This window comes from Schistocerca americana, chromosome 8, assembly GCF_021461395.2.
Source record: "Schistocerca americana isolate TAMUIC-IGC-003095 chromosome 8, iqSchAmer2.1, whole genome shotgun sequence".
Lineage (NCBI taxonomy): Eukaryota > Metazoa > Arthropoda > Insecta > Orthoptera > Acrididae > Schistocerca > Schistocerca americana.
Window position 1 is genome coordinate 331152721 of NC_060126.1, and position 24033 is coordinate 331176753.

General features: G+C 41.3%; 1 protein-coding gene across 2 annotated transcripts in view; it reads left to right on the forward strand.

Annotated features, from left to right (window-relative positions):
• LOC124545454 (NADH-ubiquinone oxidoreductase 49 kDa subunit-like) overlaps positions 1 to 18827 on the forward strand; it is a 173233-nt gene extending 154406 nt beyond the window's left edge. For both annotated transcript variants that reach the window (XM_047124381.1, XM_047124380.1), the window contains 4 exons: positions 11217 to 11346; positions 11456 to 11552; positions 11765 to 11905; positions 18699 to 18827. In XM_047124381.1, coding sequence (XP_046980337.1) covers positions 11217 to 11346; positions 11456 to 11552; positions 11765 to 11905; positions 18699 to 18736 — 406 coding nt within the window. In that variant the 3' untranslated portion in view covers positions 18737 to 18827. The remainder of the gene's footprint in view (positions 1 to 11216; positions 11347 to 11455; positions 11553 to 11764; positions 11906 to 18698) is intronic.
• Positions 18828 to 24033: the final 5206 nt, after the last annotated feature.

A 24033-nucleotide genomic window follows, 5' to 3' on the forward strand; every position in this document is an offset into this window, starting at 1 on the left:
GATTGCAGCAACTAATAGCTATTTTGCAGACTTGGACAATTCCTATTATTCGGAAGGGATCAGCAAATTAGAACAGTGTTGGACGAAGTGTGTAAGTCTAAAAGGAGACTATGCTTAAAGATAAAAAAGGTTTACCCCAAACATGTAAGTAGTTTTTATTATTGCATGGGCTTTTCAAACGCCCCTCATATAACACTTGTAAATAAAGTTGCAATAAATACAATGATGTTACTTCCAACCACAGAGAATAAAGTCAATCAAACTGTTCAAAAACTAAAAAATAAAAAGTCAGTAGGCTTAGATGAAGTATCAATGTGTGTACTGAAACAATGCATAGAGATTATACAAGGCCCCTTAACAAATATAATAAATGAATCCGTCACATCAGGGATATTTCCAGAGCAGTTAAAACAGGCAAAAGTTGTACCTTTGCTTAAGAAAGGTGGTGCAGAAGATGTAGAATATTACAGGCCCATTTTCCTGCTGTCACCATTCTCAAAAATAGTAGAAGCAATTATGAAAAACAGATTAATGAATTACCTGAATAAATACAACATTTTAAGCGAATCACAGTTGGGTTTCCAAAGTGGCAAAAATTCGGAGTCAGCTATAGTAGAATTCACAAAGGTTGTACTTGATGCTCTTGACAAAGATGAGTGTGTCATGGGCATATTTTTGGATCTTTCTAAGGCCTTTGACACAGTTGACCACAAGAGTCTATTAAATAAATTAGAAGCATTAAGAATAAGAGTGGTAGCTAATGACTGGTTTTGATCATACCTAGCAGATAGGGTACGAAGAGTAGAGATAACATAGTCTTCAAATAGATCTAAACATTTAGTAAAACACTTATCAAAACCAAAATACATTAATATAGGGGTTCTGGAAGGTAGCATATTAGTACCAATACTATTCTTGATATACATAAATTATTTTCCCAGAAGTGTTACCCATGGTGAAAAAATTCTATTCGCTGATGACAGCAATTTTATAGTCACTGAGAAAACAAGAGAACTCCTTGCAGAGAAAGTAAATGAAGCTCTCAAGGAAGTTTATGAGTGGTCAATAAGCAATAAAGTGACATTGAACATAAAGAAAACTAACGTCATGAATTTCAGTTTGAAGAGGAAAAATGACAATGTTAAATTAAATGTAGATGGCACCTCAATAGACTGTGTAACAAATGCAAAATTTCTAGGAATGAATATTGATTCTCAGTTGAAGTGGTGTGAACACACAAAGGTACTTGCAAACAGAATGTCATCAGCGTGTTAAGCCCTTAGAATCCTATCATCGGTGTGTAACATGCAGTGTCTTTTAGTTACATACTATTCATATGTACACTCTGTTCTTAGCTGTGGCATTCTTTTTTGGGGAACAAATGCACAAAATATGAATCCAATTTTCAAACTCTAGAAAAGAGCCATAAGAATCATAACCAAAAATGGTAGTCAAGCTCATTGTAAAGATCTGTTCAAAACACTTGGGATTTACTAGTCAGTTGTACACATCAAAAATAACATTGGTAATTACTGCACAAACAGTTCTGTCCATGACCATGGAACAAGAGCTAGACTCAACTTACATTTGCCAAGAAAAAATAAACATAAAACTCAAAACAGCATTTTCTACCAAGGAATAAAACTGTACAATAAATTACCAAAACAGATAAAAGAAATTGCAGAAATACACTTATTTGAAACGGCAGCTAAAAAGTACCTGCTATGCAATACATTTTATACATTGAAGGATTATTTAGATAAAACAGAGTAAGGGTTTGATAAAAAAAGTTTTACAAATAAATAATAATAATGATTATATAACATCCAACATTCCGCATACCACCTTCACACTATGTTTTTTCCTTCATTTTTCCTTTTCTAGAAAAACTTACCCCCAAGCTATGCAGTGTACAATACTAACACCTCTTCGTCTTTCTGAGTTCAACATCTCACTCGTAATAGAGGGATGCTGACTCAGCTTTTCAGAATAGCAAATGGAAAGTTGTGGTACAGAAAATGGCTCAGATATCACCAGTATGTGTGTATGTTTGTGTGTGTAGTGAGTGAAGTGGAGTGAACAGTGTGGCGTTACATTATTTAATAAGTTATTTGTAAAAAAAGTATTTTATACAAGGAGTAAATCTAATGATTGTCTCTAACTAGAAATCCGTAAACATGTGTGTACGAACTGACGTATTTTAAATTGGTCTAAACTTGTAAATACTTTGACATGTCCTGTATCCTTGTAAAAAGAGATCTACGGATGAATAAAGCTACTACTACTACTACATCTTTTACTAACATCTGGTGACTATTTTGACACAATTACCGTAGCTGCCCCTCATGGACTAGTGTTCTCCTCTACCACTCCATCTACTACTTGATAGTAGAGTGAGAGGAGAAAAGAGCATGGTATACACTTTCCCAAGCAACCTCTCCCACATGAATGCAATGCTTTGCCTTACTAAGCATCATGGTGTGTCTAATATATCATTTTATGCAAGTGGTTCTACCAAACACAACACATTAACTGGTCATTCCAGTTTCACATTTACACAGGCCAACTTTCCAACACCTTGTGGTGCAATAGTATGTTAATTGATCCTTAGTGGTGTTGACTGCAGTTCAAGTGGGTTGCCCCTTAACATTGTTGCTCCTTATGACAGTACTTCACTAGTGACAGCCTTCCGTAGCTGGAACATTTTCCCTCTAAGATCAACTACATTCATTTAAGCTCAATTTTGGCATATTATGTCATCAGAAAGTCTAATCCTTCATTTACCCAGGACCAAACTTCTATGTATTGCTTAAAAAACTGCAGCCCAACCTGAAAATCTGCAGTTGCTGAACCCAAAGACTCCACATCACTGTCTCCAACTCCAGGTAAGTTATAGTTGGAGGGCTCAGTTGCCTCAGACCCTTGAGGTCCATACTTGCTATCAACACATGTACCATTGTATCCAATGAAAACTTGCACTTTATACCCTTCATCACTCCCAGTATGCCACATTCCACTCACACATCAAAACTTGTTGCATTAGAATTTACCAATATCTCCACAGGGTGGGCCTGGGGTTTCCTGTTGTGTTTAACATATGATTATTCATCTCATGTCATAACTTCATCACCAGCAGTAACTGATCCTTTAACCATCCCCCAATTCTCGTTGTTAATTGCCAGTCATCTAGAAAAGACATTACATCATCAGTCAACTTTCCAGAGAGAGGTGTGATTGAAATGGTGCTGGCTGGATGTAGTAAAGGACTAGGTTGCTTAGCTGATTCTAACTGTTTGTTCCCAGCTGAAAGCTTGTTTATCAAGTCAGTATTACCTGTTATCAATTGCACTACTTCATTAACTAATGCTTGAACTGTCTTTCAACCAGTGACACTCTTTGCCTGAGACTGTCATTGCGAAATTTTAAGCTCCAGTACATAGTGAGTAACACAGAACACACAACAGGTTGTATACCACAATACAACATTTTCATCTTATCATCAACCATCTTGACTATCCATGTGCCTGTATGTATGACAGTTAACACAAATTTCATGGTGCAGAACGGCGTAGCAAATTACCCTGACTTGATCTCATGGGTTGTAAATAACGCTCCTTTGCATTGCCATGGAACTGAGACTGATCAGCTGGTATCACTGGCTGTATAAACATAACCCTCAAATTTCTGTCAATCTCCTGCTTAGATTCCATATCCTCTATGCACAAAATATGAGAAACAATCAGAAAAACCAATAATCCGTTCATTCACCTCACTGTATGATGGAACTACAGGCTGTGGTTGAGAAGTCATACTAAATGGAGGTTGAGTGTTCTGACACCAGCCACCAGACAAGGTCCAGTGATACTCAAATACTTCTGGCCCAAGTCATGACCTGGAGTGAGGGGGGTGCTACGGTGTAGGAGCAGCAGGGTGTTGAGGTGGTGGTGGTGCCCAGTAAAACTAGGCTACAAGGTAAAACATCTTTATTCATTCCTGCACTACAATGATCAAAGTGCAAAGTGCTGTGTTGCCACATCACTCCCCCCCCCCCCCATCCTCCCCACCAGCAAGTGCCCCCCAGCATGTGATCTGCTGGCTGCACCAGCTGCACCATCACCTGAAAAAGGCAGTGGCGGTGTGCTGGAGATGTGGTGTCCATGTCCTGCTTTGCTGGCACTGTTTGCTTCATTCAGCACTGCATGCCCCATGCAGCTGTGAGCAAGAAGTGCCAGCAGTGTGAACATCTGCCTGACTTCTCATAGAGGTCCACTGCTATTGGGAGAGATGTTCACCCTGATGTGGGTGGATGGCAGTGGTACTGCCCTGGCCATAAACCACTGCCCCACGAGGCAGAAGTTCAACTGCTGATATAGAGCCTAGAGTTGGCTGATCATTGTGCTGTGTCAAGTCCACAGGTGGGGACTTAACCCTGTGAGCTGTCTGGTGGAGATGTCTGCCCAGACCAACATTGGCTGTTCGCCAGCCCATAACATGAGGGAGACTTATGTGGTCCCAATGTCATTGAGCATTCTGCTAGACTGTACATAACTGTGCCAGAATCAAAACATGTTTATAGTGATTAATGTCATGTTTGTTTTGCTGATATGTTGCTTTCAGGCTTACAGAAATAAACACTTTGATGACCCAGTGCTGTGGAAACTCCCCTCAGACCAGTGTTGGCTGCTCATCAGTCCATAGTGTATGAGATATTTGCATGCCCCTGGTGTCATGGATAAAGTGAGCAAGTAAAGTCTCATCATCAGAGTTATGACGTGTCCTATCAGGATGGGTTTCTGGGGCAGAAATCAAAAGAATGAGAGAACAGAATCACTGTGAGAAATGTTGTTAAAAACGTAACTTACTACAAGAATCCTCACTGAACTTCTTATACAATTCCTTGGCCAATGCCAGGAGGAGATAAAAACCTTAACTGTTCACAATTCTCATCTGGTTTGCAATCCACAGTGTTAAGTTTTGAGGTCAGCTCTGTTGCACTACACTCTTAGAGAAAGTTATGACTGCTACTATAATGATACTTGACTACTGCTAGAATTTAGCTACTCAACTAGGCAGAGCTGTGGTTGGGGGCCTGTTAAACACATGATCTGTGGTGCCAGTGGCACCTCAGCTCAAGTGGTGTGGCACTCATGTGGCCGGCAGCTGGCACACTCCTGGGGTTCTGCCACTGTCGGACAACAGCAGAACCTCTAGTAAAAACATCTGGTGTCAATCTCTGTACACAGAATAACTACTTCTTGTGTGGGATAGATGGGCTATGCCAACATTACTCCCCACTCCACAAACTTCCTCAGCATCATTGAGTAGTGGGCAGAATGACAAGAGGGGAAAGCTTGGCCATAGCTGTCACTGAGGAGGCAGGCACTAGAGCGACAGCCAATGCAGCACCCCTGCCTGCACCCTGCCATCCAACTTGTGAGTGTCCGGAAACACTGGCTCAAAAAAGGCATAGGGTGCACACCTGCAGCCAGCAGCTAAGGTGCTATTGAAGTGAATGACATCTTGGCTTCTGGTCCGTCCCTGATGTTGTGAAGAATCGCAGTTGGGCAATCCTGACCTGACCCTGACGAGTGCCACATCAATCTCCATCGGATTCACCTCCAGCACTGGTGGTGCCAAACCCAAGGGAGGTGTCAATGGCATTGGCAGTAAGAACCTGTGTTGCACCAAATCTGAAATGAGAGGTGTGAGGCGGGATCACACAGCCAACATGCACGAATTTGTTTGTAGTGCTGTCTGTGTACACCAGAAGGAACCTGAATGATAAAAAGAGAATGTTGCGTTCCCATCTTCTGTGGGCTCTGATCAATCTGAAAAAGACATCATTAATTTTAAACTGAGTAGTGAAAAGGTACTTAGCTGATCACTGAGATGAATGCAGAAGGTGAAGTAAAATTCAAATAGGGGAAAATCCAGGCTGGAATGTAACAATATTAATGAAAGTAAAGTTGGTACTCACCATATAGTGGAGGTACTGAGTTGCAGATAGGCACAACAAAAAGACTGTCACAAATTAGCTCTTGGCCAGTATGGCCTTCAAAAATACTCACACACCCACGACTGCAGACTCTGGCAACTGAAGCCACGCTGCAGTGTGGCTTCAGTTTTGATGAAGGCCATACTGGCTGAAAGCTAATTTGTGACAGTTTTTTTGTTGTGCCTATCTGCTGCTCAGCATCTCCGCTATATGAAGTAAAATTTAGTGACAGTGGCCATGAAGCAATTCTGCAGATGATACTGCCTCTCAGTTGGGAATGGTAGGAAGCCAAGAATGTTGGTAGAGCCTGTTCCCATCCATGGGAATCAAAAAATCTGTTTGTTTGCTACTTAAAAGTGCATAAAAAATATTCCACTCTCCAATTGACTGGGAATGGTTGGTTTCACAGATGCATTGAAATTCACTTGACACAAACTGTGGTCAATTGTCTGAAACAATTACCTCTGGAAGACCCTCTATACAAAAACCTGACATCAATGTTTTGATGGTTTGCGAAGCAGTTGTGGAATGTATGGGTACAACAAATGGAAAACTCCTAAACGCATCACCCACAATTGTGTTCCCATCTGGCAGTCAACTTTTTAACCTGAAAGTCCATCCTGACCCAAGTGCAATGGTGTCAGGCAAGGTTTTTTGTTCTGACCATGCCCTAATGACTTTGGTGCAACAAATGAAGCACTTATTGTTGTAAAGACCTTGTTGTAAGTACCTGTGAATGACCCAATTCTGTATGGAGAAGAATGACACCTGCTGAACTGATAGGCCGTGACATGTCCATAACATCATTAACTAATGACTTCTGAACTGCTTTGACTGTCCATGGCTGACAGGTGGAGATGTGCTGAACCAACACTTGTAAATCAGGATCTGCTGCCCTTTCCTGAACAAACCTACTATGTGCGATTGGGAAATCCTACAGTGCTGCTGCATCCAGGGCATCCACATAAAAACGCAAGTGCTCTGACTTGTCAGAAACAGGTTCAGTCCCACCAGGTAAACATGACTAAAAAAGTTTCGGCTGACTCAGTCATTCATAGATAAGACTATTCAAAAGTGTGACAGATTCTCCAACATCAAGTTGCATACAGATGTCCTACTTGGAAATGTTCTGTGAGACTTAAACAAATTGTTCACTTGTCTTTGAAAAGAAGATAAGTTCTGGAAATTTGACAATGTCTTTGATTTTAATGTAACACTGTTCTTCTTGTTAGCTGGTTTAGATGTGACAACATTAAGACTCATGACTGGCCTGTTTACAGTGATCATTGTCATAAGAAATACTTGATATTCAGAACAGTGGTTTGCAGAGTATAGATACATATGTAAAAATATGTAATTAATAGAGAGACTGTACAGCAATTGAAGTTTTTAAAGTTTTGATATTTATGGTACATGAAGTTCAGAGATCAAATGTCAGTATACCAAAGTTGTTATGCTACTCTCAAAAATTGTGGAGAAAACTGACTTTGAAATTTTCCATAGGTCTTAATTCATTAATTCAGGGCCAGTTTTGTCAATGGGCCACATGACTCTTTGGTTAGAATGTCCGTCTGCATAGTGGGTGGCCTGACTTTGATTCCTGGCTAATGTAAATCTTTTAACAATTGTGCATTAAGCATGAAGTGTAAAATACATGAAGATCAAAAATTAACTTGTAATATCTTCACTAGCAATCTTTCATAAAAGATCAACAATATTACAAAAAGGATAGATTGATACTCTCCTTAAAGATGAGACCTCTAGTTACAGAAAGAGACAATGAGAAGACTGTTACACATTGAGCTTTCAGCCAAAGCCTTCTTCAGGAAGGAAAATACACACACATTCACACAAGCAAGCACACCTCGTGCACACTTGGCCACTCACTCTGGCCAGAATGTGACTGTCTCATGTTGACTGGAACAGCAGTCTGAAGTGGGTCAGGGAAAGGAGAAGGATAGCAGGGCATGAGTAGGGAGAGAGGAGTCAGCACTGCATGCCAGACTAGTATCTGGCAGGGACTAGGCGGCAGGGCAAGGTTGACAGCCAATATCGGGATGGAAACTGTAAAGTGAAAGGTGTGGGGACAGTGGGTATAGGCTCAGATGATTTTGGGAGAGAGATTGTTGTAAGGATAACTAGCATCTTCACAGTTCAGAGAAGCTGGTAGTAGACTAGAGGTCCAGGTGGCTCAGGTTGTGAAACAGCCACTGTATTCAAGTGTGTTATGTTGAGCTGCATGTTATACCACAGGGTGTCCTTTGGCAGTGGCCATTCATCCTAGTGGTCAGCTGGTAGGTAGTCACACCAATATCAAAAGCTGTGCAATGATTGAACCAGAGATGGTGTATGTCATGGTTGCTTTCACAGGTGGCCTGGACTCTGATTGGATAGGATAAGCCTGTGACAGGATTGGAATAGGAAGTTCTGGGCGGATGGACTGAGCAAGCCTTGCACCTGTTGGCTAGGGGTTGGGATTAGGATGTTGTAGACGTTGAGTGGGTGATGGAACACCACTTTTGGAGGAGTGGAAAGGATCTTGGGTTGGGTGTCCCTCATTTTGGGGCATGATGATAGATGATCAGAGCCCTGCTGAAGGATATATTTCAGGTGTTCCAATCCAAGTTAGTATTGAGTAACAAAGAGGGCACTCCTTTATACCTGGCTCTTGGTAATGGTTGGAAGGAGGACTGGGAGTGTGTGGGATATGGCATACTAAATCTGTTTGTGGTCTAGGTCTGGGGTATAGTGCCTGTCTGTGAAGGCCTTTGTGATACCTTGAGCACACTGGGGAAGGGCATTCTTGTCACTGCAAATATGCCATCCCTAGGTGACCAGGCTGTATGGGGGAAGAGGATTTTTGTTGTGTAAGCATTGACAGTTGTAGAAGTGCAGGTACTGTTGGTGGTTAGTGGGTTTAACATGGACAGAGATGTAGATGGAGCCATCGGAGAGGAGCAGGTCAAACTTAGGAATGTAGTATGTGGGTTGAGGATGACCAGGAGATGCGGATGGGAGAAAAAGTGTTGAGGTTGTGAAGGAATGGGGATAGGGTGTCTTGGCTCTGAGTCCAGATTATGAAGATATCATCAGAGAAGCTAAACTAGACCACAGGTTTGGGCTTTTGGGAGGTTAGGAACACTTGCTGTAGATGTCCCATACCAAGAAAGTGAAAGAGGATGCCATGTGGGTGCCCTTGATTGTACTGTGGATTTGTTTGCGTATCTTCCCTTCAAAGGAGGAGTATTTGTGTGTTAGGTGGTGGTGGTGGTGGTTAGTGTTTAGTTTAATGTCCCGTCGACAACGAGGTCATTAGAGACGGAGCGCAAGCTCGGGTTAGGGAAGGATTGGGAAGGAAATCGGCCGTGCCCTTTCAAATGTGTGTTAGGATATAGTGCATAAGGTATATGGCAAATCAGAATTCTGAAGGCCAGTGAGAGGGTGGTGTTCAACAGTGGTGAGAGAAATGTTGGTCTATAGGGAAGTGGTAGCAACAGTGATGAGTAGGGATATAGGAGATAAGAGGTGAGGACAATGGAGAGTTGGTGAAGGAAGTGGTTGGTATCTTTGATGTGGAAGACTAGATTTTGGGCAATTGGTTGGATGTGTTGGTCAGTGAAGGCCAAGATTTTTTCAGTGGAAACACCATAACCAGCTACAATGGGGGCTCCAAGACTGTTGAGTCTCTGACATTTGGGGAGCGTGTAGAAGGCAGATGTGCAGGGTGTCATACAGGTGAGGAGGGAAATAGATTCAGGGGAAAGGTTCTGGGAAGAGCCTATGGTTTTAAGTAGGGATTGGAGGTTGTGTTGGACTTTTGTATTGGGATCATTCTGGCTGAGTTTATAGGTGGAGGAGTCAGACAATTGGCTGAGGCCTTCGGCCAGGTAGTCAATGCTATCCATAACAGAAGGTGGTGGAATCATATTCTGTTGGTAAAATGATTAGGTTAGGATCTGTTTTGAGGCTGTGCGTAGCTGTCCTTTAGTCTACTGGAAGGTTGGTGTTCTTTGGATGGGACCTGGGGAAGGATGGTGAGCCAAGTTGGAGGTAAAGAACTCCTGGAAGGTGACCAGGTGGTGGTTAGGTGGGAGGGGCAGAGAGTCATTGTTGGATGTTAGTAATAATAATAAACGTCATGTGACTAGGGCCTCCCATCAGGTAGACCGCTCGCCACGTGCAAGTCTTTCGATTTGACGCCCCTTCAGCGACTTGCGTGTCACTGGGGATGAAATGATGATGATTAGGACAACACAACACCCAGTCCCTGAATGAAGAAAATCTCTGATCCAGCCAGGAATTGAACCCTGGCCCTTAGGATTGACAATCTGTCATGCTGTCCACTCAGCTACAGGGGCAGCCATTGGATGTTGGTATGAGCAGGGAGAGACAGGGTTCAGTTTTGGGATTAGGCTGGTTTTTATTGAAGATACTGGCACCAAACAAGTGTTTCCACTGCAGGGATCAGGAGAAGGAGAGTAGGTCTTTCACAAGTCCAATATGATTAAATTTGGGTGTAGGGCTGAAGCTAAGACATTTAGATAGGACTGAAGCTTCTGTAGTGCTGTGGATTTTAATAGAAAGGTTAACAACAGAGTTCTGGGATTGTTTTAGAGATCAGTACTTAAGAATTTATATTTTGGGTGTGACATGTGAATAAGAATATGGAGATATGCTTTTTTCATGAAAATGACAATTAGATGTATGTCAGTTAGCATATATTCGATGAATTTTATATTTAATTGGTGTAGGTATCAGATGTGAAAGAGGAGGGTGGAGGGTGCAGGAGGGGGGGGGGGGGGGGGGGATTGGAATTATGAGCGAAACCCTGAATTAAAGACACATGGAAAATTCCAAAGTCAGTTTTGTCCAGGATTTTTGAGAGCAGTGCTGAAATGCTATGAGATGTTGATATTTCAGTTCTGAAATTCATGTAATATAGATATGGAAAATTATAAAAATCTAATCACCATGCTGTCCCCATGTCTTATGATTATACCAGATCATCACAGATCACAGACTAAATAACTGCAAGAGTCTACCAGATCTTTTGTAACATTGCCTGTATGCCAGGCTTTTTTGAGTAGAAAATTATTTGTGAATGTTAGTTATGCAGAAGTTTATGATACTGTCTTATCTCTGAGAAAGTATGTTAGTAAATATGACATTAAATATTGCAGCAGACTGCTTGACTGATGTACTTTATCTCTGAATGCTGCAGATATTTATGTCGTTTTGAGGAAATGAGACAGTCTGTTAGAATCATTGAGCAGTGTCTAAACAAAATGCCTCCTGGTGAAGTTAAGACAGATGACATGAAAATAACTCCTCCTTCACGGGCAGAAATGAAGGTAAGTCTTTTTTTTCATTTTTGACTACCCTTATTTCTCAAAGATTTTATACATTGTACAAGCACTTGTGCACATTTACTGGTGGTTCAAGCTGCACATTGTGTTACAGACATCAATGGAGGCATTAATCCATCACTTCAAGTTATTTACACAAGGCTGTCATGTGCCACCAGGTGCTACCTACACAGCAGTGGAAGCTCCAAAAGGTTAGTAGTATTAATAACATTGGAAAAGTGGCTTTCTGGGGTGTTTTCTGGCAAACTACGTAAAGCTGTTAATACAAAACTACTCAAGTATATCTATTAAAATGATATCAAGAACCTGAAATAATTGTATTCATTATTTCTTCATAGCTGATTTACTTTTGAGTGTGTGCACTATAGAAAATATTTTTTGTATACCAAATTGTAATTTGCAGGAGAATTTGGTATTTACATAATTTCTGATGGCAGTTCCAAACCATATCGCTGCAAAATCAAAGCACCAGGTTTTGCTCATCTTGCAGCCATTGACAAAATTAGCAGAAGACTTATGTTAGCTGATGTTGTGGCTATCCTAGGTTGGTATGATTTTAAGTTCTTATCTTTTAAAGATTACAAAATATCATAATGCTAAAGGAATTGTGTAGTGCCAAGAAGTAAGGTGCGTAGTCACAAAATCTTCTGTAAGTAAAAACAATTTTGAATCTTTAACATCAACATATTTAGTCCTCAAATGCATACAAAGCTTTGCATAAAAATCAGTGTACTTGATATGTCTTCTTTCCATTTTTTATTTACTTGGGTTATCAGTCATATTTTGGGCTTCAGTCACTCACATTCAATCATTCATTGCACCCTATAGTTTGCTTGAAGAAGAAGAAACTTCAGGGTTGCTGGATCAGTAAAGGTACATATTAACAAAAATGAAAATTTTTACACCATATTAACAGTGAACTGTCAGTATAGTAATTACTAATGTTAGTGGCTACACCAGCTATGTGTAACTTAGTAAATAGCAGAAAAACTGAAAACTACTTAAAACATTAAATTTGGAAGCTCATTACTGATGAAAAGCTATAGAACTGATGACAACACACAGGCCTGACCTCTTTGAGGATGTCTGTGTTGAAACTGCAATGACCATGAGGCAGCTCTAGGAACAATGATTACTAAAGTACAAAAGACAGATAAAACAAGTAAAAGATTTACTTGTTCAGTAAGCTAGATAAAGAGGCATTGCTGTGAAGAAATCAAAACATTTACCTCTGGGTAGTTGCATGTAGCCAGAATGGAAAACAACAAAATCACCAAGAAAGCATTTGAAGGAACTCTCCAGGCAACAAGACCATTGGGCCGACCCCACACAAGGTGGAAAGATGACAGTGAAGGACATCACACCATTAGGAATTTCCACAGGGTGGAGAGAGGCTGAGAGAGATAGAAGGCAGTGGAAGCAGATTGTTGATGTAGTGCGTGGTATACAGGGCCTGTGATCGCTGAGAAGAGAGAGAGAGAGAGAGAGAGAGAGAGAGAGTTGCATGTAGAGGAACTGTGGCTTAGGTGTAAAAGAATAATTGTCCAGGCACTGAATATATATGTATTCTGTTGTCATGAGAGTGTTAGCCATGCACTGGATATATGTGTATTCTAGTGTCACAAGATTATTAGTGGTACTGATTGCCTGTAATCTGTAAGCTGACTTCCATCTCCACCAACTCAAATATTTTAAAATGTTGTTACCAGAATGAAGACTATGATCATGGATCGGTGTTTGGAGTAGCACAACAGAGAATGTGAACCAAATGAATATTACAAAATGTAATTTCTATATTGCAATTTCATAGTCGCTTTTTGCTGTATGATTGATTTGAAAAAACTCAGATTTCTTTTCTGAATGATTACAGATTCTGCATAACAATAAGTTAGAATGGACATTGCGAATTAGTAGTGAAACCACACCAATTGTAGATTGGTGTCACACTGAAGTATTGTCTCTTCCTTACTAGAAGTTCTGAGAAATAAATCTCAAAATATAGTTAATAATGAAATAAACATGTGGACTTGTTAATTGATAATAACACAGCATGTAAGTAACTCAGAATAAGTTTGTATATTCTAAAGTTATTACAACTACAGCCCATGGTGCTTATGTGTCAATAGCTGAAAGCATAAAGAAAAGTAAAAAACAGCCAGGCTTTTCCTAGGTGCCCTCTGAAAAATTTGAAGGTTGCACCAACTCTTATTACACAGATATCGACTTCCTGGTCACAGATTTTTACACAAAATTTAATTTCTTAGAAAGGGGTATTACAGGTCTGATCCCGTCCCATGTACATTTTTTGTATTGCACTCTTATTTGATTGAAGGACACCAAGTAAAGAATGTGTTTGGTGACACCATCTCTGGCTGCCTGCTTGAACCTGCATGCACAGCAGCTTGATTGGCTAGCTTCAATGGAAATAAATAACACAGTGTATTGAATTTGTTTCTTAACAATTATGTCTCAGTACCCTCTACCATGCACACTATTATAAGCTTTACACGCTATACCTTACCCCCCTCCCCCCCTCCTTCTGTATTTATATAGAAGAAAGCAGGCCTCAACTGCAATTCGACAATTAATTAAATTCAGTGGTGACACTGAAAATTTGCCAAAGTGGGTAAGTGACTGCTCGTGTAAAGAAGAAAATCTGGTTTCAAGTCCAAATGTGGCACAAACTTTCTGTTGTCACCACTGAATTTAAATTAGTGACCAGTTGCAGCTAAAGTCTATATCTCTCTTAAATCAAACAATAGAAACTTCAGTTAGGAATGTCAACAATGTGGGAAAAGATTGATTGCGACTTCCCATAAAGAAAAGATAACACACTAAGTTTCAAACAGGACCAATTATAAGACACTTACATATAAGATTTTGGACACAGCCTTTACCAGAAAAAGAGAAACACGCACCATTCATTCACACAAGCAAGCACACCTCATGCACAAATGACTGTCAAATCTGGCAGCTCAAGCCAGAATGCAACTGCTGTGTGGGATGGAAGCAGTAATCTGGAGGGGGAAGGGATAGCAGTGTATGAGTGAGGGAAGAGAAGAGCACTGTCTGGCAGAGTGTGCAGGAACTAGAATGCCAACAGGCCCAGCATCAGGAGGTTGTGGGGCAAGAGGGCAGGGAAAACAGAGTGAAAAAGGAGAGGAGTGGTGAAAGATGGGAGGGTGCATTGGCAGAGAATGACCAACAGAGAGAGTAGGAGATGAGAATGGGGAGGAGATGATGTGACAGAGGGGTGGGAACTGTTGGGTGGAGGATGTGGGGGTGGTATGTCACTGTAGGTTGGGGCTGGGATCATTATGGAAGCAGAGTATGTTTTGTAGTGATAACTGCCATCTGCGCAGATCAGAAAAGCTGCTGGTGGAAGGTTGGATCCAGATGGCTCAGGTAGTGAAGTAGCCATTGAAATCAAGGATATTATGTTCAGCTGCATGTTATGTCACAAGGTGGTGTACTTTGCTCTTGGCCACAATTTGGCATTGGCTATTCATCCTCCACCAATATAAAAAGTTGTGCAGTGATTGCAGAAGAGATGGTAAATGACATGGCTGCTTTCACAGGTGGCCTGGCACCTGTTTGTGTAGGATAAGCCTGTTACAGGACAAGAATAGAAAGTACTGGGTGGGTAGACTGGACAGGTCTTGCACCTGGTCTACCACAGGTACATGAATTTTTGGCAAGGATTGGGATTGGGAGTGGCATAGGGATGAACTAGGATGTTGTGGAGGTGGGTAGGTGTCAGAACACCACTTTAGGTGGGGTGGGGTGGATCCCAGTTAGTATAGCCCACATTTCAGGGCTTGATCAACAGGTAATCAGAACCCTGGTAAAGGATTTGTTTCAGTTGTTCCAATCTGGATTAGTATTGGGTGATGAAGATGTCACTCCTTTGTGGCATCCAGGGTTGTTGGCTTTGTGGCTTTTGGGGACCATGTAGAAGGTGAGTATGCAGGTTGTTGTACGGGTGAGGAGGGAAACAAATCCAGTGAAGAGGTTCTCGGAAGGGCCAAAGGCTTCAAGCAGGAATTGGAGGCTGTGTTGGACTTCTGTGATGGGATCACTATGGCAGAGTTTATAGGTGGGGGAGTCAGATAATTGGTGGATGATTTTCATTCTTCTACAACCTCAACACCATCTCTACCATTCATTTCACCTGGTCCTCCTCAACTCACTGTGCCACATTCCTAGATGTTGGTCTCCCCCTCTCTTATGGCTCCATCCACACCTCTTTCCACATTAAACCCACCAACCACCAACTGTACCTGCATTTCAACATACCAAAAAATCCCTCCCATACAGCCTGGTCACTTGGGGATGCCATATCTGCAGCTACAAGAACTGCCTTGCCCAGTATACTGAGCGTCTCACGAAGGCCTTCACAGACAGGCACTGTCCCCCAGCCCTAGTCCACAGACAGATCTCTCATGCTATTTCTCCTCACACTCCCAATCCTCCCACCACCCCCAAGAACCAGCAACAAGGGAGTACTCCCTTTGTCACCTGATACCACCCTGAACCGCATCCTTTCCCAGGGCTGTGATTACCTATCATCATGCCCTGAAACAAGGTATATTCTACCCGAGATCCATTCCACCCTTCCTCAAGTGGTGTTCCATCGCCCACCCAATCTCCCCAACATCCTAGTCCATCCCCATGCCTCTCCCAATCCCAACCCCATGCTACAAGGATCATACCCCTGTGGAAGACCAGGTGCAAGACCTGCCCAGTCCACTTAGCCAGCTCTTCCTATTCCAGTCCTGTCACAGGGTTAACCTACTTTATCAAGTGCTGGGAAATCTGTGAAAGCAGCCATGTCGTTTACCATCTCTGTTGCAATCACTGCATAGCTTTTTATATCAGTGTGACTGCCAACCAGCTATCCATATGGATGAATGGCTGCTGCCAAATTGTTTCCAAGACTAAAGCAGACCAGCCTATGACACAACATGCAGCTGAACATAACATCCTTGATATCAGTGGTTGCTTCACTACCCGAGACATCTGGATCCTCCCTTCCACCACCAGCTTTTCTGAACTGTGCTGGTGGGAATTATTGTTACAACATATTATCCACTTCTATAATCATCCAGGCATCAATCTACGGTAACATGCTGTCCCCAGACCTTCCACCCAATAGTTTCCACCCCCTCTGTCCTATCATCTCCTCCCCATTGTCATCTCCTACCTCCTGATGCTGTGCCAACAGGCACTCTAGTTGTTGGCATTCTAGTCTCTGCGCACTCCACCAGGCAGCGCTCATCTCTTCCCCCACCTGTACACTGCTATCCCTTCTGCTTCCCCACCCCCTCCACACTGCTGCTACCATGCCACATGATAGCTGCTTTTTGGCCCAACCTACCGGAGTTGGTGGTCATGTGTGTGTGAGGTGTGCTTGCTTGTTGGATGAATGGCGTGTGTTTCTCTTTTTCTGATGAAGGCTGTGGCTGAAAGCTGTCTGCAATTTAGCATATTTTGTCTTAAATCATGTATGTATATATGGCCACTGTATCATAAATGTCTATCAGACACTGACAGAACAGATATCACACATACAAATAACACAAATGCATCTTGACATTATTATTGACTTCAGTGCAGATACACCTGTCTGAACTCTTGAAGGGCGCAAGTAAAGCTTCAAGCAATGAAGGTAATGGATGATGGACACTACATTTATAATGTGTGACAAGCTGAGAATTTCGGTTGGACAGGAAATGTGTCCAGTAACAGAAGTGGTAAAGGTGATGGCTCATGTGAGGAGGGAAATTTGGGTTCAAGTTCCAGTACGGTACAAATTTTCACTTGTCGCCATTGAATTTAATTCAGTGGCCACTTGCAGCTGAGGTCTTTATTTCTCTTAAATCATGTATTTTAATACAGAATGATCAGGAGCAGTGAGACACTTGTAAGGGCATTACAATGCAGGTTGTACTGAGAAATAATTGTTAACAAAAAATTCAATCCATTGTGATGTTTCTGAGTTAATTAACACTGAAATTAGCCAATCAGGCCATTGTCATGCAAATTCAAGCATTCTGCCAGGAGCTTTGTTGCCAAGTGTGTTCTTTGTTTAGTTTCTTAAAACCAAATAAGAGAGTGATACAAAAATGGGACATGGGGTAGTGGTAAAGATCAAACCCAAGCTAAGGGCTGACCAATCTTGTGCAGCATTATCATTTACATTCTGTTGATTATATCAGACCGAACTGATATCACACATAAAATAATATGTATTGGCCTTGACAGTAACATTAACTTCATTGCAAATACACAGTATCTCTAGAGTGTTGCAGGTCCCCAATAGAGCTGTAAGCAACGAGGATAATGGATGGTGGATGCTATGTGTGTAATGTGTGACAAGCTGAGAATTTAGATTAGATGGAAAGTGTGTCTCGATAGCCAAAGCAGTTAAGGTGACTGCTTGCATAAAGCAGGAAATCTGGGTTTGAGTCCTGCCCCAAATAACATCAGTGTGAATGTGCACAATGTCTGAACTCTTGCAGGAATCAGGTAAGGCTGCAAGCAGTGACGATAACTGATGGTGGATGCTGCATCTTTAGTGAGTGACAATTTGAGAGTTTATTTGGACAGGAAGTGTGTTTGGATAGGCAAAGAGATTAAGGCGACTGCTTGCGTACAGTGGGAGATCCAAGTTTCAGCCTGATGTGGCGCAAAAGTCACCTATCACCATTGAATTTAATTCAGTGATCAACTGCAGCTGAGGTCTGTATTTCTCTTAAACCATGTAAATTTTACAATACATTCCTACAAAATACTAAATTTATGAGGAGGTCATTGCGTAATCATTGAATAGGATGAAAAATGCCCATAACTTCCTCCTAAATATGAGTCTGCTGCCTTATCATTGTCTCTCCTCTCTTGATAACTTGGAAGATATGGGACACACCTTAAGAAGATTTGGTGACAAAAAGAAAAAAAGAATTATGTAGTTAACATCTATCTGTTTGTCATTGTCTTACTGTCACATTTTTGGGTCAATACCTTTCTCTGCTTGATGTTCTCCTCTTTCATTGTATTTACTTGAAGTTTTGCTCTTGCACTTTCCCTTTTCATAGAGTTCTTTGCCATATTCTAGAATTGAAGATGAGCAGTATCTGACTGCTCTGGTGACAGTGTAAATAGAATGAGTATTAATCATCTGAGAGGTGCATTGCACTTTTCTGGAGCGTTTCATAATCACAACTTGATTTAATAATGATTTCTTTCCTGTGTCTTTCCTATGGAAAATAGTGATTCTTTGGTAAAATTACATCACTCTTTAGATTCCTGTACTGTAAACAATAATCTTGTGGTTACAGGTACACTGGATTTAGTGTTTGGTGAGATTGATCGCTAGACAGAATCAAAGAAAAGAAAAATATGAAGAAATAAAATATAGTTTTGATGACATAGAAGATGTCTGAAATAAACTCTGTTTATAAGAAGTATAACAATATTTTTCTCAGATTTTAGTAATTATTAAATTAATAACATCACTATGCATAATTAATATAATGAATATTATGGAATTGTTGGTGACATCTCATACTTGGCCCTGTATCTATTATAGAGCCTGTACATTATTCATATGAATGTTTTATGGTTCATCCAATAAAATGTACTCATTAATCATACAATTTAAGCTTTCATGACTGGTACTGACACTGCTTACACCTTCTGCACTAATAGGCCGTGATCAATGTATAAAACTTTCTCTTAACATTTCCTCTCTGACAGCAGGAGACATCTCTAGAGGTAAAGTAGCAAACTACAACCAGAACTTAAGGGAGCGCCAAATATATGGGCACTGCAGAGGGCACCACAGTCTATCATGGGACGTTGGCTACCAGGTTAGCTATGGTACTGAAAGCAATTGATCATCATTCTTAGGTTGCGATGTTGACATCATTAAATAAAATTCACTAAGACAAGTGTCATATTGAAAACATCACATTATCCAGCCTGTATCTATAGAGAGGGTATTGAGATTTATAAACACCACAATAATTTTAGCAGGAAAGAGGAAAGTGTTAAATTAGATAAAATTTGGTTATCAACATTGCAGTGGAATAATAGTGATCGAGTAATTCCAGTTTTTAATTGATGGTAGTATCACAGATAATCTTGTAGCCGACGTCTCATAATACACTGCCCATACATTCACCGCTCCCTCAATTTCTGGTTGCAGTTTGCCACTTTCCCTCTAAAGATGTCTCCCGCATTCAGAGAGGAAATGTTAGCAGAAAGTTTTATACATTAACCACGGCCTATTAGGCTGGAAGATTTAAGTGGTGTGTGTACATGTTAACTTACAACAGGAATGCAAAAGTGATGTGCTGACAATGACCAATGAAAAAGACTGAACTTCTCTTTTGGTTACATGAAACATGCATTTGACAGTTGGACTATGTATTCCAAAACAGGTAATGCTTTAGCACAGTGGTTGCTAAACTGTGTACTGTGGCACTTTGGTGTACCTTGGCTGTAATGTAAGGGTGTCAGGAAAATATTCTAAAATTATATGCTCTCTGCAACAGTGATGAATTGAGAGATGCACCATAAAAGCCCATTGAGTTATATTCACAATACATTTATCATTCATGTCATGCAATGATGATCAGCATAATAGTGAATAAATGGGGATTGTTTTTTTTTTAGATAAACAAGGCCACCTACATCATATTTTTTAAAAGTTGTGTACACTGAATCTCTCCCTGCAAGAATGTAACATCGACAGTTTAAATTTTAAGGAGAATATTTCTCATCTCATAAAAAATTCTGACAATTGAAAAGAAAACTCACTGTTTTTCCCCATTCATTGCTGTCACAGCTCATCAAATAGTTAAAAAATAATAATTTCCTGCAAGTAAAATCAACAAATTTTGCATAGATACAACACCCATTTAGTGGCTATGCTCCAGCTGAATTTACATTTTTAGAAGGAGGAAATATTATCAAGTTGTCTTGGAGCTGGATGTTGAAGACAAAATTAAGGAGACTGAGACTTCATGATTTTTGGATGTCAGTAAAAGATGAATATACTCAGCAGTAAAGCTCAATGATCATTAATTCCATTTGCAACATTCTATTTGTCTGAGGGTAATTTTTCAGCAGTCACTGTAACGAAGAGTAAACACCGTTTGAAAATTAAAATGAAATGGGAAATGAAAGTGGATGTATCCAGTTTAATTTTGAGATCTGAGAAGTTGTTTAGTGAATAAAAAGCTCGTATCCATCCAGTTAATAATATTAATGATAACTTTAAATACATGTTTCATTTATCATTTTACTTTGAAATTAACCTAGCTGTGTCAAAAGGGCACTTCATTTGAGTTCAGTAGATCAATATTCCCACATATGGCAACATGGAAAATACTGATATATTAACATTGCCAGTACTCTAGCTAATGAGACAATAAAGGAAAATGGTCAGAAAATAATGTTTTCTATACATCCAAGTACATATGGGTGTAAACCCACTCCACTCCATCATCAAAATCAAGAAACTAAACCTAATTTGTCTGAAAGTCCCTGATATGAGTTCTTGTGACATTAAGTCTTAAATTGTCTGCTAGGAACCAGTTTTTAGCCTTCCAGCTGTCATATCGGCTGTGCCTCATATTTTTAAATGTGGCCCCTAGGCTAGTATGCATACATCACCAACAAACATGATTGTTTTGAGCAATGTTTTAAAGTCATTTGAAGGTCATTTATTTACATAATGACAGGAGAGTACACAATACCACACATTGTGTGATTTCACATTTTATGTGTCCCATCCTGAAGATTAGTTTTTTCTTGTGATGCAGTTAATTAAAATTGCTTTGTTCTTTCCAATTTGAAGGTAAGTTTCCATGCCGTTAATGCCATGACATATTAGAAACTGTAATTGAATTTTATTATTTATACAATCAAATGGCATGACAAGGTCACAGAATATACAGACAGGATAGTATTAAATCCTGTTGTGGGTGGTGCACACTACATTGACGTGAAGTGTCCATATAGCCAAAAGAACAACAGAACTTCATTATATAAAACCTTAAGCAAATAAAACTTAAATAGCTTCTGAATTAATACAACTAAAGATAATTCTGATCTGAGGATAAGAGTGTAACACCAATGCAATAACAGTTTCTACATCTCAAAGCTGAGTATGCTGTCCGATCTAGGTCAAAGTCCATAGCTGTTAATTCCCAGTGTTGACTGACTGGAGAGCAGCAGGTAAGCATCCTATAAAGCTGTCCTGCAGAGAGATACCAGAAAATCATGTCATCATTAAGTGGTCATTGAGATGAGCTAGTGCCGGCAATAACAGTGTTGCATCCAGTGACTGTCACAGTGCCGATACCACAACGGCTGCTGCAGGCTTGATATGCTGTGGTGGAGTTTGCAAGCTCCTAGGAGGGTGGCAACCATGACACACTGCTGTGGGGTTGGTGGCCAGATTGAAAGGCTCCAGCCATGGATACTACATTCCTCTTTCCTATGGAGGAGATAGCAGAGCCATCTCGCTCTACCATTGGTGGTTGTGACATAGGCAAGAGATGGTAGCGACATCAGGGAGAAGAGAACCTGAAGAACAAGAGCCAAGCAAGATTTTTGTCAAGAAAATCATGAGCATGCTGTCAAATGCTTTGAGACCTAGTGGGGCCAGGCTTATGGCAAAACTTCTACAGCTGATGAACAGGAGCACTGGTAAGTCCAACTGAAGTCCCATGAAGGGCACTCTGAAAGGGAAGTGGTAGGCACCCCGTGGAGAGTAGAAGGCCCTGGAGTTCGCTGTAGACAATTGCAACTGAAGATGTCTGGGGTCTCTGACCAGGGTGGTGTGGCAGAGAGCCAGGTCGAGAAGGAGGTTTGTCACATGCCGTGGAGGTGCCTATTGCAAAAGAAACTGCATGGGGTGAGCATGACCCACATTCCAAAGGGAAGAAGCCCAGGAGGAGAACCAGGGCTCCAAGGATGAGTGCTGAACATTGGAAACAGGCAGAAAGGATAGCTGAACTGAAGCCATTGTGTCCAGCAGGGACAAGATGTGGTCAACGGAGTTGACAGTGGACAGAGTGATGCCACCATCAGATGGAGAGATATGAGTTCATGGAGATGACAGGAGCTAATGGCACAGGAATCCCAAAAGAGGATCTGATGGAGGGGGGGGGGGGGGGGCAGCAAGTAGGCTGGCAGCATGATGGCCGACAGTGAGGGCACTCATAGTGCTGCTGCCTCTGGAGGCACTGGAACTGGGAGAGGCACTGGCACTGGAGCAGGTGCTGGAACCCAAAGAGACACTGGAAGCCAAACAGGTACTGGAACCTGAAGAGGAACTGGAAGCCAGATGGATGCCGGAGCCCAAAGAGGAGGTGCTGGAGCCAGAAGAGGGGGCACTGGAGCCCCAAGGGGAGGAACTGAAGTTTGAAGAGGAGGCACTTGAGACCAATGAGGAGGTGCCAGAGCCAGAGGAGTTGCCAGACGTGGAAGAATTGCTGAAGCCAGAGGAGTTGCTGGAGCTGAAGGGGTCCCTGCAGCCTGAAGAGTTGTCAGAGCCCGATGGGGTCTCAGAGCTTGAGAAGATCCTGGAGCTGGTGAGTGCACTGGGGCTGGCAGAGGTTCTGAGTGCAGTGGACGCACTGGGGCCTGTGGTGGAGCAGGGGCTGGCAGAAGTGCAGGGTGCAGTGGAGGCTCTGGGGCATGATGAGGTTTCAGAGCTGGTGCAGGCACGGGGGCCAGCAAAGGTGCCGGGAATAGTGGAGGCACCAGGCAAGCCTGGTGGAGGTGCTGGGTCCAGGTGAAGCGGCAGCCTGTAGAGGCATAGGGACCTGTGGGGGCCCCAATGCCTGTGGAGGCATAGGGGTCTGTGGAGGTGCTGGAGCTAAGGGGACAGTGGAGGAGACTGAGCTCTCTGTGGAAATCATGAGACAACCACTAAGGAATCCAGAGAGATCTTGAGAATTTGTGTCAGCTGCATGAGATAGGTGGGACATGAATCCAGGATGTCATCAAACTCTGGAAGAGCTACTTGACATGTGGCAAAGCAAATTTTAAATCTGATCTAGTTTCTCCTGGACAACTTCTTCTATTTCATGGTTGAATTTCTATTTAAAAACTGGTAGCCTAAAAGAAACTTGTTTTTAAGTGTATTTGCATGAGTAGGACTAAAAAAATAATGTGTTCACTAATGTTAACACTAATCATATACACTTATCTTGTAAACTTATTCATTCCACATCATTTCTTGAAAAGAATGATTCAAATGACTTATTGAGCATCAGTCTTTTCACTGTTGTGCACAGTACCTAAATGTTCCAAAAAGCCACACGTGAAAATGTGATTTTTTAGGGGGCTCATCTGTATTGATGACGATGTTTGGGGATAAAGTGTTTTAAATAGCTATTACCCTAGTGATCATTTGTAAACCTGTCAGAAGAACAGGTATAAAATAGCTATCCTACAGTACTGGATCAAAATTTAAACGTTATACATTTCCTCTGCCCCAGCTAAATTGAGCAAATTGGTTGATTCTTTTGCATTAGGTGTGGCCTTGGGTGGGCCTTAGATGGCTTATAAAAGCACATTTGTTCCTGAGCATATGATGCAATTCCCTTATTTATGGTCATTTACATTAGTAACAGACTAATTTTTTTGGTTTTGACA